The 13,902-nt window shown below is 51.7% G+C and overlaps 1 protein-coding gene across 7 annotated transcripts in view; it reads right to left on the minus strand.

Annotated features, from left to right (window-relative positions):
* The window catches only part of Grik5 (glutamate ionotropic receptor kainate type subunit 5), a 62,588-nt gene that overhangs the window by 40,601 nt on the left and 8,085 nt on the right, over window positions 1-13,902 (minus strand). For 6 of the 7 annotated variants that reach the window (XM_027430356.2, XM_027430357.2, XM_035449224.1 and 3 more), the window contains 6 exons: window positions 11,992-12,170; window positions 10,117-10,170; window positions 9,875-10,036; window positions 8,694-8,846; window positions 8,252-8,356; window positions 8,030-8,137 (listed from right to left, as the gene is read on the minus strand). In XM_027430356.2, the coding sequence (XP_027286157.1) occupies window positions 8,030-8,137; window positions 8,252-8,356; window positions 8,694-8,846; window positions 9,875-10,036; window positions 10,117-10,170; window positions 11,992-12,170 (761 nt within the window). The remainder of the gene's footprint in view (window positions 1-8,029; window positions 8,138-8,251; window positions 8,357-8,693; window positions 8,847-9,874; window positions 10,037-10,116; window positions 10,171-11,991; window positions 12,171-13,902) is intronic. The other variant, XM_027430358.2, reaches the window with a different exon arrangement.

The following is a 13,902-nucleotide window of genomic DNA, read 5'->3' on the forward strand; positions in this document are numbered from 1 at the left end:
ATTACTGGAATTCTTTCAAGACACTGTTTGAGGACCCCAAAGCTGGGGACAGGCTGAGGATACTCCGGAGCCCGGTTCTAAGAAGCTGTCTCAGGGACGGATGAGCACCTATGTACAGAAACACGGGTCCAAGAACAATCACTGCACCAGGGCTTGTGATGGGAACAAAGACCTAATTTGGAACGTGTCAGAGAGATCATCAATGTCATAAAAGGATCCCAGGCAACCACTAAAATAGCAAGGTCTATAAGATAAATTAAGAGGGAAAACCCACTAGCTACAGAACAGCGAGTACAGTACGTTATTCTCTGAAAGGAGGAGCTGGGATGCACTTGCACACAGCGACGGTTCTGGAAGGCTGCTAGCCTCCAGGAAAGAAAAACCAAGGAGTCAGAGAGGGATGGAGGCTAATTTTGTCCTTATTAACTCTTGCAGAGGGTTTGTTTTGAGACAGGCTCTCACTATATAGTCCTGGCTGGCCTGGAACTCACTTTGTGGAGCAGGGTGACCTCAAATGCACAGAGATTCTCCTGCCTCTGCTTCTGCCTCCTGACTCTCTGACACTAGAGCTGTATGCCACCTCCCCCCACAGATACACGTGCTGTCCTTAGGAACTCTTTATGAATATCCCATCCCACCCCCCTTGGTTTGAGTTATCCTAACCAATGCCATGAATTTTTTTTTTTTTTTGGTTTAAGGTAAGACCCTCACACTGTGCTGTCAACTCCTTCTGCCAAGTTCTGGGATTACAGGACTGCAGACTGCACCATTACACTGGGCTGGTGAGGAGCTTTAGTAAAGTATGTAGATGGTAGGGCGTTGGTGGCGTGCACGCCTTTAATCCCAGCACTTATGAGACAGAGGCAGGAGGATCTCTGAGTCTGAGGCCAGCCTGGTCTACAGAGTGAGTTCCAGGACAGCCAGGGCTGTGACACAGAGAAACCCTTTTCCAAAAATACAAAACATCAACAAAAATGTATGTAGACTGCAAAGAGTTAAAGTGGGTGGAGCCATGGCAAAAAAAAAAAAAGAATATTCAACAGTTGAGTGGGCTGTGGCTCCAGTAGGTAAAGTGCCCACTGGGCAAGTGTGGGATCCTTAACATGCATCCATGGAAATTCAGAAGCAGCATCAGACATTGGTAAGCCCAGTGTAAAGAGGGAGTGGGGAGGGATAGAGACTGACAGACTGGGGGTCAGGGCAAAGCCTCTGTGGTCAGTCTAGCAAAACAGCAATCTCCAGACTGTAGAGTGAGAGAGAGAAATGGGGGAGAGGATGAGAGAGAGGGAGGGAGAGAGAGAGAGAGGGATAGGGAGAGAGAGAGAGAGAGAGAGAGAGAGAGAGAGAGAGAGAGAGAGAGAGAGAGAGGGGGACTTTCAAAACAGATAGGGTCTGGCAAGAAGAAGACTCAACTCCCGCACCTTTTCCTCTGACCTTCACAAGGGCACTGTGGAATCCCTGTGAGCAAACATACATACATATGTGCCCCCTCCCTGAATAAAGTAAAAATAAAATAAGATAGAGGGGCTGGTAAGATGGCTTAGAGGGTAAAAGCATCAAAATTGTGACAGCCTGAGTCTGATTCCCCAGAACCCACATGAAAAGCCAGACGTGGCTGTGCATGGTGGCTGGTGGCGCACGCCTTTAATCCCAGCACTCAGGAGGCAGAGACAGGTGGGTCTCTTGAGTTTGAGGCCAGCCTATTCTACAGAGTGAGTTCCAGGATAGCCAGGGTTACACAGAGAAACCCTGTCTTGGAAAACCAAACAATAACAACACAAAGAGCTGGGTGGGGTGGCTGGAATCTGTAATCTAGCACCCTAGCAGGGGTGGACTGGGGTAGGAGGTGGGTCAGAGGCGGACCTGACTAGAAGCTCACAGGCTACCATACACAGAACAGCAACAGAAACAGGAGAGACCCTGCCTTAAAACAAGATCAGAGAACCAGTTCCCAAAAAGCTATCCCCTGAGCTCCACACATGGAAACATTAAAACTGGCTCAAGGGGACCAGTGAGATGGCTCAGTGGGTAAAAGGCACTTGCCACCAAGCCTAAAGGCCTGCGTTCCACCCCTGAACCAACTCTAGTAAGTTGTGTACACATGGATGCATACACAGAGAGAGACAGACACACAGATGCACACACAGATACGCACATACACAGATAAACACGCATATACACAAAGGTTGATAAATAAATGGTATTTCTGGAAATAGTCTCAGGTCTTGCGCATACCAGGCAAACACTCTACCTCTGAGCTATCTATGAAGCCTTGTTTTACTCTTTTCCTCTGAGGCAGGGTCTAAGTTGCTCAGGCTGGCCTTGAATTCACTCTGTAGCCACTGCAGGCTACTTAAACGATCCTCTTGCCTTCTGCAGAGTAGCTGGGGTCAGAGTCCTGTCTTGAAGTCTTTAAATTTTTTTTAAATTACTATCGAATGTGCGTGTTCACGCATGGAGTTCAGAGGACAACTTGGTGGAATTGGCCTTCCCTTCCCCTTTGGGGGGGTTCTGGGGACTGAATTTGGGTCACAGAACTTTACATGGCAAGTGCTTCACTTGCTGAGCTAATTTAGCTATCTGGCTGGCCAGTTTGAGATTTTTTTTTTTTTTTAAATCAAAAGGCACAATTTAAGAAGGAAAAGGCAAGGCCTGGCATTGGTGGCGTACGCCTTAATCCCAGCACTCGGGAGGCAGAGGCAGGAGGATCTCTGTGAGTTCGAGGCCAGCCTGGTCTCCAGAGCGTGTGCCAGGAAAGGCTCCAAAGCTACACAGAGAAACCCTATCTCAAAAGACCAAAAATCAAACAACAAAACAAAAGAATGAAAAGACAGTTGGCAGAGATCGCTCGGTCTTCGCTGCTCTTTCAGAGGCAAGAGTTTGATTCTCAGCTGCACAGAGCAGCTCACAACTGCCTGTAACTCTGGTCTCAGAGGCTCTGATGATGCCTTCTTTTAGCCTCTTCAGGAACCAGACATGGTCCACTGTCACACATTCGGGCAAACACTCTTACGCATTGTGCTGGCTGGTTTTATGCCAATTTAACACAAGCTGGAGTCATCTGAGAGGAGGGAGCCTCAATTGAGAAAATGTCTCCATGCCTTTAATCCCAGCACTTGGGAGGCAGAGGCAGGCAGATCTCTGTGAGTTTGAGGCCAGCCTGGTCTACAGAGCCAGTGCCAGGAGAGCCAGGACTCTGTAGAGAGACCCTGTCTTGAAAAAAGAAAAGAAAGGAAGGAAGGAAGGAAGGAAGAATGTCTCCATTAAATTGGGCTGTAGGCAAGCCTGTAGGGCATTTTCTTAGTTAGCAATTGATGTAGGAGGGCTCAGCTCACTGCGGGTGGTGCCATCCCTGGCCTAGAGGTCCCAGGCATTATAAGAAAACATGCTAAATATGCCATGGAGAGCAAGCCAGTAAGTATCAATCCTCCAAGACCTCCATAAGACCCAGCCTCCAGGTTCCTGTCTCGATTCTAGGCAAGATGGACAACAAGCTACAAGATTAAACCCTTTTTTCCCCCAAGTTGCTTTTGATCAAGCTGTTTCATCACAGCAACAGAAAGCTAACTAAGGCACACATAAAGTAACAAGAATAAAATGAAATTTAAACATAATAAGTAAATCATTTTAGGGCCTGGAGAGGTGGCTCAGTGATAAGAGCACTGGCTGTTCTTCCAAAGGACCAGAGTTCAATTCCCAGCACCCACACGTCAGCTCACAACTGTCTATAACTCCAGTTCCAGGGGACCTGACACCCTCACACAGACACACATGTAAACACAACACCCACGCACATAAAATTTAAAAAAATCCTTTTTTAAAAAAATAGGCAAGGTGACTCACAGAGGGTGGGAAGATGTCCGTGATGGTTCCAGGCACAGGACATGTAATTCCAAAATTAATGAAAAGGTCATGCCCCCCCCCCCCCGCCACTTGGGGACAGTGGTGAGATGGAGACCAGGGCATTACACAGGCAAGGCAGGTGCTCTACCACTGAGCCACACGCCCAGTCCTTGTTTTGTTTTGAGATGGGGTCTCTCTATGAGGCCCAGGCTGGCGTGGAACCCAAAATCATCCTGCTTCCACCCCTCAATTCTGGGACCACAGCTCCAACGTCTCAAAAACACCCCCAAAAGAGGATTTTTCAAAAGGCCAAGCAGACACACAGAGGTGGCCAGACACAAAGGGAACCCCGTTGTCACCGTTGTCGTCACGGACAGCGGTACCTTTATGTACCATCCCCAGGGAAAGTGGAGAGTGAAGGAACGCTGAGTCACCACACTGTGGGGAGAAGGGGAGTGGGGCAGCCACGTTGGCAAACGCTTTTCAGACACAGGGCGACCCAGCGGCCCCACTCCTCGGAACACACCCATAGAAGCGTCGTCAAAACACAGTTATGAAAGTCATGCAAAACAGCGTTCACGGTGCAATGACTCACAATAGCAACAACAAGAGCAATACCCATCTACGTTTGGTGGATACTGCAAACTGTCATGAGACTAAACCCCATGTGACCAGGGCAAAAGGCATCAGGAGTGACAACACACGATATAATCACGTTTATATGTACTAAAGTGGGCAGGTTGGTGAGTAGATGTGGCACAGTTTCAGGATAGGGAGCTAGTCAAGTCAGCGTGTTTAGTTTGTGAAAACTCAGAGATAAAAGGTTTATAATTTGTGCAAGCCACAAGTATATCTATGTGTATGTTACACTGATCCAAAATCCTCTTGAAGTATGCCTCAGTGGTGGAGCCCCTGCCTAGAATCCCCCAGTGAGGGGCTGGGGGCGTGGCTCAGTGGTAGAGCCCCTGCCTAGAATCCCCCAGTGAGGGGCTGGGGGCGTGGCTCAGTGGTAGAGCCCCTGCCTAGAATCCCCCAGTGAGGGGCTGGAGGCGTGGCTCAGTGGTAGACCCCCTGCCTAGAATCCCCCAGTGAGGGGCTGGGGGTGTGTCTCAGTGGTAGAGCCCCTGCCTAGAATCCCCCAATGAGGTACCCTTGAGTTTGCTCCCCAGCAGGAGACAGGATAGGGACAGAAGATCTCTTGTAAGTAAAAAACAAATTTAAATAAATTAGGGAAAGTTGTAGACCATTCCTGACAAGCTGTTTGGTTGTTAGTAAGCCAGGACTCAAATTCATTTGCATGAATTCTGGGGGTGCGGTTTATAGGATCCTGACCTAACCCAAGCCCTGTTCTCTGTTAGCAGTACTTTATCCTCTCACCTTTTGTTGTTGCTTTGTTTTGTTTTTATTGAGATAGGGTTTCTCTATGTAGCCCTGGCTGTGCTGGAACTCACTCTGTAGACCAGGCTGGCCTCGAACTCAGAGATCCTCCTGCCCTCTGCCTCCCAAGCGCTGGGATTAAAGGCGTGCACCACCTACCTAGTTTATCACTTCACTTTCAAATTTTATTATTTTATGTGTATGGGTGTCTTGCCTGCATGTGTGTCTGTGTACTTTGGAGGCCAGAAAAGGGCATCAGAACCGCCGGGAGCTGGAGTTACAGACAGTGCTGGGAACTGAACCCGGATCCTTGCAAGAGCAATCAGTGCTCTTGACCACTGAGACATCTCTCGGGTCCTTTTTCCCCTCACTGGAAAGGAACAGGAGCATAGATGAAGTGCTGCTCAGGTCACTCCGGGTGTAGATGGCAGTGTCAAGCCCACAACACAACCCTGAGGACAGGAAGAACCTCCAGGCCAGTGATGTGGCATCAAGGACACCCACATGGGTCCTGTCACTTCACACTGTCACATCGGCTCTGACACCTTCTGGCTAGGCAGTCTTGAACATGTCCTCGTGCCCGCCCCTGCCTCCGCCTCATCTGAAAGTGACTTCCAGGAAGGTGCTGAGCTCAGGGCTCTGAAAGTTGAAGGCTCGGCAGTGTGCTCAGCCACAGGACTGCTGACAGCCATGTTTACTACGGATGCCTGCGTCAGGCATCCGGCTGGGCATGGCGGCACGTCTTTAATCCCAGCACTCAGGAGGCAGAGGCAGGTGGGCCTCCGGAAATTCGAGGTCAGTCTGGTCTACATAGAGTTCCAGGGCAGCTAGGGCTACATAAGGAGACACTGTCTCAATCATAAAATAAAAATAAATAAATTAATGAGAAAATGTTGAAGAACCAATGGGATGTGTCCAGCTACGCACACTGAGGATGTTTGTCTACACTGACCCACATCCGCATGGCCCTGCTGTCCTCAGACTCTCTGCACTCCTCTGCCTCACCCGGAAGCCCTTCCTCCAGCCCCTATGTCTATCTTTATCTCTGGGAACCCTCATGACCTGGTTTGGAATGAGTGCCCAGGTGTTGGTGTCACCTCCACCAATGGCACCAATGGCAGCTGGCATCACCTCCCCCTCAATGCCCCTCGAGAGCACCTGTTAACTCGTTTCTGTGTCTCTAGGATTTGGGCCTGGCCAGGGGCACAGCAGCTATAGCAACTATTTAAGGAATTAAGAAAAAGAATGGAGTTCACAAATCAAGAATAACATTGGGGGTTGGAGAGATGGCTCAGAGGTTAAGAGCACTGACTGCTTTTCTAGAGGTCCGGAGTTCCCAGAAACCACATGGTGGCTCACAACCATCTGTAATGAGATCTAGTGCCCTCTTCTGGTGTGCAGGGATATATGCAGGCAGAACACTGTATACATAATAAATCTTTTTTAAAAAAAAAAGAATAACATTGGTTCTCAGTCCTTGGGGACTCTCCTGAAATCCTCCTCCTGACATCTAGCCCTGCTCCCCACCAGGACCTCACCTCTTTCAATTCCAGGACGTATCAGGGGATGGAACACAGTGCACACCTAGGTGCCTGCAGCCCCCACCAATCAGGCCAATCAGGCCTCAAGGCCCCTCAGTGGGACCATTAGGAGGTGTCTGGTTTCCTGTCTGCCAGCCATCTGTCCCTCTAAAACTGGCTCATTGGCGCTTCTCCAGGGGTATTTGAGGTCCACTTGAGGTCAGAAGTTCCCTGGGGACTGGCTGCTAATAAGGGCTTCTAACACCCTCTGGGAACTGTCTCTGAACTTCCGTGTCACCGTGATTAGCTGCCCAGCCCAGTGCTGCTCAGCGTGTGTGAACAAGGCAAGCTGCAGGCGTGGACTTGGCTGGTGCTAAGAGTGAAGCCACCTGGCTGGTCCAGCCCCCAGACCCACCAGGCCCTGTGTGTAACCCCCTGCACGACACAGTGCTGGCAGGAGGCAGTGGGATACAGAAGAGAGGGCCAAGCTCAGTCTGATGCCGTGCCCAGACAGGGACTTTCCTTACTGTTCCCAGGAGGAAAACAAAACTACTTCATCATGGAGCAACTGTGAGGTCAATATTGATACCTAGAAAAGGTCGAGTGCACAGTGGTTCCCAACAGCCTTTTCCTTTTTGGAGACAGGCTGACCCCAAATTCCTCAGCCTCCTGTCTCCACCTCCTGAGTATGGGGCCTGTGGTGCAGGGAGCCAGACCCAAGACCTCGTACAGGCTAGGCAAGCACTCTACCAATTGAGACAGATGCCAGCCACTCAAGAGCAACTGTTGACACATAAGGCCTACATCTTGTCTTAGTAACATCCCCATGACACTGGCTGGTCTCCTTGCTTGGGGCTCAAAGCACAGCACTTATGACTTGGACGCCAGCCTTAGAGACGAGGCTTCCAGTCCTTGGCTCTGCCACCTCTCTGACCCTAGGTTTCTACATTTTCAAGGTGGACACCAAACAAGCTGGCTGGCGTCTGTTGGCACGTGAGATTGGCAGGTGTGACAACATGGCTATTATCAAGAACCTGTCACAGAACCTGGTTCCCACTGCGGAGTCTGTGCCCTCTCCAGCTCTCACTGTGGTTGGAATGGAGACACCTTGGTCACCGTCTGGGGTTGCTGAGTGCATGGGACACACTCCCAGTTACACCGGGCACTGCCCTGTGCCATCTGACGGACTCCCCATCCTGAGGGCTTACGATAGACTTCAAAGATGTTCAGGGAAGAGCCACCCTAGGGCTCCTCCACCTCCTGCCCCCTGGCCCATTTGGGTCACTCACCAGGATAGTCGTGACCACCAGTGTCTTGTTGGCTAGAGTCTGTGACAGGTTGATGTCCAGGGTAGTGGCGTTCATGGCCAGGGTCCTGTTGGAGTACCACACCCCTATCTGGGGACAGAGGAGACAGACATCCTCAGCATAAATAAACCCTGTTCATATTCTTGGAAGCCTTAAGGGCCATATCCCAGCAGGGCTCTGGTGTCACCCCGGGGGCCTGCTCACCTCACGGTGGCCCTGGCGGGACTTCTCCAGGACACGCAGTGTGTAGTTGGTCCTCTGCCCTTTGCTGTTGAACTCAACCCGTCCAGTCAGCCCATCATACTCTACCTAGCAGGGCGGGAGGCGGGGCAGAGGGAGGGGAGGCAGGACCCAGAGAGAGGCCGAAAGGCACAGAGACAAGTGAAAGGAGCAGGCGGGGCAGGGTCCAAGAGAGGGTAATACGTACACAAGAGAACAAATGCAGAGGACAAGACCCAAAGAGCACGTCGCCCCGACAGGGACGGTGGCAAGGACAGACAGGACACAGAAATGAGGAGGAGGCCCAGGTAGTGGAGAGTCAGGATGGGAAAAAGGCAGAGGGTAGGCAGGGTAGACACAGTCACCGCCCCTGCCTGAGGCGGCTGCTGCTCCCCACCTCCTCCACGCCCCCTTGCTCCTGGCTCACCATGCGTAGGTAGTTCATAAGGCTGGTCCCATGGGGCCAAATGTTGGCCGAAGTACAGGCCAGTGGCTTGACGCCAATCTCCTGGCTTCGGTTCAGCTCTCGAACAGCGCTAACCACCACATGCACAGCGTCAAACATCAGGGCTGCAGACAGCTGAGTGTAGGAGGAGGCCAGGCAGGGCAAGAAAGTGTCAGCCCCCAAAGGCCCCCATGGAGTCAGTCACCCCAACCCTCAGACGCCCGTCTTTGCAGGAGTGGGAAACTGGTAGGTGGGATGGGGGGTGCAGGACGGACTATAGTGCCTTTCTGGGGACGTGGGTGCCAGTGGGGAAAGTGTACTGCTTTGGTGGGACTGTACATGGCCATGTCTATTTGGAGAAGGACATTTCTGTGATTTTGTTGCTTGGTTTTTATAAGACAGGGTCTACGTGGCCCAGGCTGGCCTGCGACTTGATATATAACTGAGGCTGGTCTTGAACTGATCTATCTCCCAAATGCTGGGATTACAGGCATATGCCACCATGCTTGGCTTGTCTGAGAGGAGTTAGCATCCATGGCCAGCTGTCTTCCTGAGACAGCCAGGTCTGCATGGTTGAGGTAAACAGGCGAGACAGCCGCTGGTACCATCTTTGTGTACCCGGGGCACATTACGGTATTCGAACACAGAGTGGGTGTTGAAGGGTTGATCCTGGGTGTGGAAGGGAATGTGGCTCTGAGCTGGGAGCCCACTTCTAGCATTTTCTGACTGAGGGAACAGCTGTCTCCAGCCCGAGCACAGCTCTGTGGATCAAGGGGATAGATAACATGCCTCAGAACGAACGTGAGGTGTGACATTGCTACGGACTGAGACCCTGACTCTAAATAAATAAATAATACAAAACGGGAAGTACAAATTAGATCTTCCAACCAAGGAGACATTTGACCAAAAACTTTGTGAGCAGTGAGCTGCTGGGTCTGTGGGGAGATGTATCAAAATGGGGCCACAGATGAGGAGAACAAACACCCCGAGGCATGCCTGCCCTGAGAGGCGGAGAGGCGACTTGGGTCAGACTCATCACAGGGCCTCACTGTGGGATCTTGGGTACCAGAGGGTTCTGGTATGACCAGAATGAGATCCACAAGCCCTGTCCCCAGAGTCAGTGCGCAGTGTGTATTAGTGCCAGCCGGTATCTACGTGCTCACCGCAGGCCCAGGGTAGGTGCTGGCTTCACAGTTCTCTCTCCAGGACATGTTGAGACTGCGCACAAACTCTGGGTAGAAGGGATGAGAGGTGTTGAACATGGAAAAGCCCAGGATGTTGGAGGAGTCCTCTACAATACCGTCCAGATGCAGGATGGGGAAGTCCTAGGACCAAGAAGAGGGGTGAGGCCTGGGAGGCATGGTAGGCGGGCGTGGGAGGGGCATGGGTGGGTCGGGGTACGCACCATGGTAGTGAGGATGTACTTGTAAAACGCTGAGGTCATTCCCAGCTCCGAAGCCTGGAGAACACAGGAGAGGCCAAGAGGCAGAGAATCGGTGTGGGGCGGGGGAACCCCAAGAGGGGAAGAGAGATTTAGAGGCAGGTCTGGTCAGGAGACATCCAGACAGAAAGAACAAGCAGGAGACAAGTAAGGGTTCCTTGTGTTTCACCACACTGGCTGGGGCCAGGGAAATCCATTTTCCTAGCAGGGGATAGGGCCCTCAGATGTCTGCTGTTTCCTATGAAGGTTTTCAAAACCTCCTGCTGGAGACAAATGGGAACCTGGGAAATGGGGCAGGCAGGGACAGAGTCCTTACCCTGACCCCTAAGTCACCCAAAACCATTGGCTCAACCTGTTTGGTCATCCATCACAACAGAACTGGGTTGCCAGGCCTTGGGGCATGGGGCTGTAATCCCAGCTACTCAGATGGCTTAAGCCCGTCTGGGCTACAGAGTGAGCTGAAGGCCACTGGGCAACTTTGGAAGATCTTGGCTCATATGAAAGTAAAAAGCAGACTGAGGACAGAGCTCAGTGGCAGAGGCCTTGGCTAACAGTTATGAGGTCCCCAGAGTCAATCACCAGAAACATCAAAAGAAAAGGGGAAGAGGAGGGAAGAGAAGGGAAGGGGAGGGGAGGAATGAAGGGAAGGGAAGGGAATTCTGCAATTGAAGGCAATCAGTCAGAATCTCGGGGTTCATTGTTTGAGGCCCCTCCTCCTTCCAGCCCTCCAGGAGGACAGGCTGGATAACTCCCGTCCTGACACCACACGAGAATTCTAACAGTACAGGGCTCCAGCTTGTCCTGCTACGGGTAGGAGCAGGGCTTGTACACATGGGTATCAGAGAAGGGCAAGATGGGAGAGACCTCCCTGCACACAGTTCCATGGGAGAGCTCTCTGCCCAGGTGGCCTGCTAAGCCAGCGCCTCTTCCCTAAGCTCTCTATAGCCTCAAGAGCCTGCTCAACACTTCTTCCTGCGGGCTACGATCAGCAGTGACATATGGTTTTAATTAAGAGAAAAATAAACGAAAAACAAATGGAGAAAAAGAATAATACAAATTTGATTATCAAGAAAAATTAGCACAGGGGACGTGAATGAATGATTAATGAGCGTGGCTCACTGACGGGTGGGGTGTGCGAGGCCCATGGGCAGAGGTCCTGGTGCTCCAGAATCCCAGACTCTACGTCTACACAATGCTCAAACTATGTGCTCTGCAAGGTGGGGGGAGAGCCCCAGTTAAGGAAGCTTGTGAACCTTCAACACAGAGCTCCAAGAAAACCCCTCAAGTTGTCTCGTCCAAGGTCGGCCCGAACTACCCACAGAGAGATCTCTTGCCTCACAAACATCAAGGGCTGGCTGGAGATACAGCTCTGCAGTTAGGAGTGTGGACTGCTCCTGCAGAGAACCTGAGTTGAATTCCCAGCATCCTCATGGCTCACAAGCGCCTGTAACTCCAGCTCCAGGGGAATCCCACACCTCTGGCATGGGCACTTAGGTGCACACACCCCCACACATAGACATAATTAAAAATTATAAATCTTTTTAAAGAGAAACAAGCCATGGCAACAACAGATGAGTCAGACATTCAGTCTGGGCCAATGTGGCTGGAAGGACTTTCCCTGCTGCGGGCTCACTACCCTCACAAGCCAAAGAGGTACGTACCACCTACTGCTGTCTGCACTAACAGAAAAAAAAAAAAAAAGAAAAGGAAGAAAAGGACTCTCCTGGGTCACGTGAGACAGAAGCTGCAAAACTAACAGACCCTATGAAACCCACAACCCACCACGGGGAGGGGGGCGGTGTCTGTCCCCCAGTTCTGTGGGGATGAGAGGGGGCCCACCTTACGGAGGACGAGGTGGGAGATGGACGCGTTGGCATCGATGATGATGGTAGACACTTTGTCGTCTCGGATCTCCTTGAGTAGCGGTGTGGGGTCCTGGCTGTCGTCTAGCATCCTCACGGATAGTGTCTCCTTAGAGATGAGGAAGCCTCGCACCAGTTCTTCCAACCGTAGCAAGCCTGAAGGGGGGCCCGACCGCACGTTAAGAGCCTGCCTGGACACGGAAGCCCGCAGATGTGCCTTCCCCTCGCCCAGCCTGGGGCAGCTGGGCCAAAGACTGGAGACCATGCTGAGAAGATAGAGTGGCTGTCTCCGGAAGAGCTGTGGCTCTTGGGGCCCTGGTTTTGGGGACTTAAAGCTTTGAGAGATTCCCCAAGTAAAATCCCCCTGAGACATGTCCCCAGATCCCCAGATGTCTGACCTACCCCCTTCCTGACCACACGCCGCAATGTCTGACATAGTTAATCGTCTCCTCGGCCCGTCTCCCTCCTTCGGGTAATGGGCAATCACTAGGTACCACTTGCTCGGGCCAGAACCTTGATGGCGGACTGGGATCTTTTTTTTTTTTTTTTTTCCCTCACTCACCCAGTCTCTGTTTCGAAACACATCAGATCCTTTCATTGCCACACCATGATCACTGCCCTGGCACAAGCCACCGCCATCTCTTGCCTCTTGCATTGGCCACGCTCGCTTGAGCCTGCTCCCCACACAGCAGCCAGAGTGATGGAAGCAGATGTGGCCCTGCTCTGTGCCAAGCGTCTCATCTCCTCTCTGTCATTTAATGCTTCTGCTTGCTCCAGCCTTCATCTGGCTGTTCCCTCTACTTGGGACGCCATTTCTCCAGGTACCTCCACGGCTAATCCTGACCTGCCCCAGCTCGTTCCTCAGACGTGGCCTTCTCTAAGAGGCCCACACCCACTAGTTCCCCTACCCCCCCACCTCCAGTCCAAATGACCTCCTTCTTTCTCTAGGGAACTTACTCTACCAATCAGATAAGGGGATTGCCTGACTTGTGTCTTTGGAAAGGAGGTCTGACAAGCACCCTCTCATGGCTGTCCTCCTAACAAGAGAGTCTGACATTCAGCAGGTGTGCAGCAAGAACACCCAGGAAGAGAAATTCCTTCTGTAAGTTCCAAAGCTCAGCCAGGCGTTGGTGGCTCACGCCTTTAATCCCAGCACTCGGGAGGCAGAGGCAGGTGGATCTCTGTGAGTTCGAGACCAGCCTGGTCTACAAGAACTAGTTCCAGGACAGCCTCCAAAGCCACAGAGAAACCCTGTCTTGAAAAACAAAACAAAACAAAACAAAACAAAACGTTCCAAAGCAAAGTCCTCTCCCCCAACCTCCACACTCGAAACCCGCCCCCCAGACCACTACACTTGAACATCTCCGAGAACACCATACCCAACGTGCACTCTCCAACAGGTTGTTCTCCTCTTCCCCACTGAGTTCTGGTGTCCCTCAAGACCTGAGCACCCCCTTACCCCACCCAACCTTTCTCCTCAGGAAGGCCTGGCTCTCGGTCCAACTGCCATCATTTCACCTGACCCACGTCTTCTGCCTCCTGCTGTTCTCACTGACACACATATTTTCCTATGTAGTCTGTCACTTTTCACAACACAGATCTGACCCCATCACTTCACTGTTCCATGCTCTAACCTTGGGACTTCTTGGGGGGGGTGTACTCTGGAGCCTTCCACCTGTGTCCCACAAGGTCCCTGATCAGAACATACTCGCTCAATGCTTCAAGTTCGGCTTAAAGGTAGCATTCTTAGGGTATGAGCCTCCCAGATGGTCAGAACCCTTTCCAAAGGCCCGGCCCATCTCCTGGCAGCCATATACTCTCTGTGTCCCAAGAGCTCAGTGGCCTGAGGCCTCCCCTAGACTGAGAACAGCATGGAGGGGGCAATTAC

This window comes from Cricetulus griseus, chromosome 9 (genome assembly GCF_003668045.3).
Source record: "Cricetulus griseus strain 17A/GY chromosome 9, alternate assembly CriGri-PICRH-1.0, whole genome shotgun sequence".
Classification (NCBI taxonomy): Eukaryota; Metazoa; Chordata; class Mammalia; order Rodentia; family Cricetidae; genus Cricetulus; species Cricetulus griseus.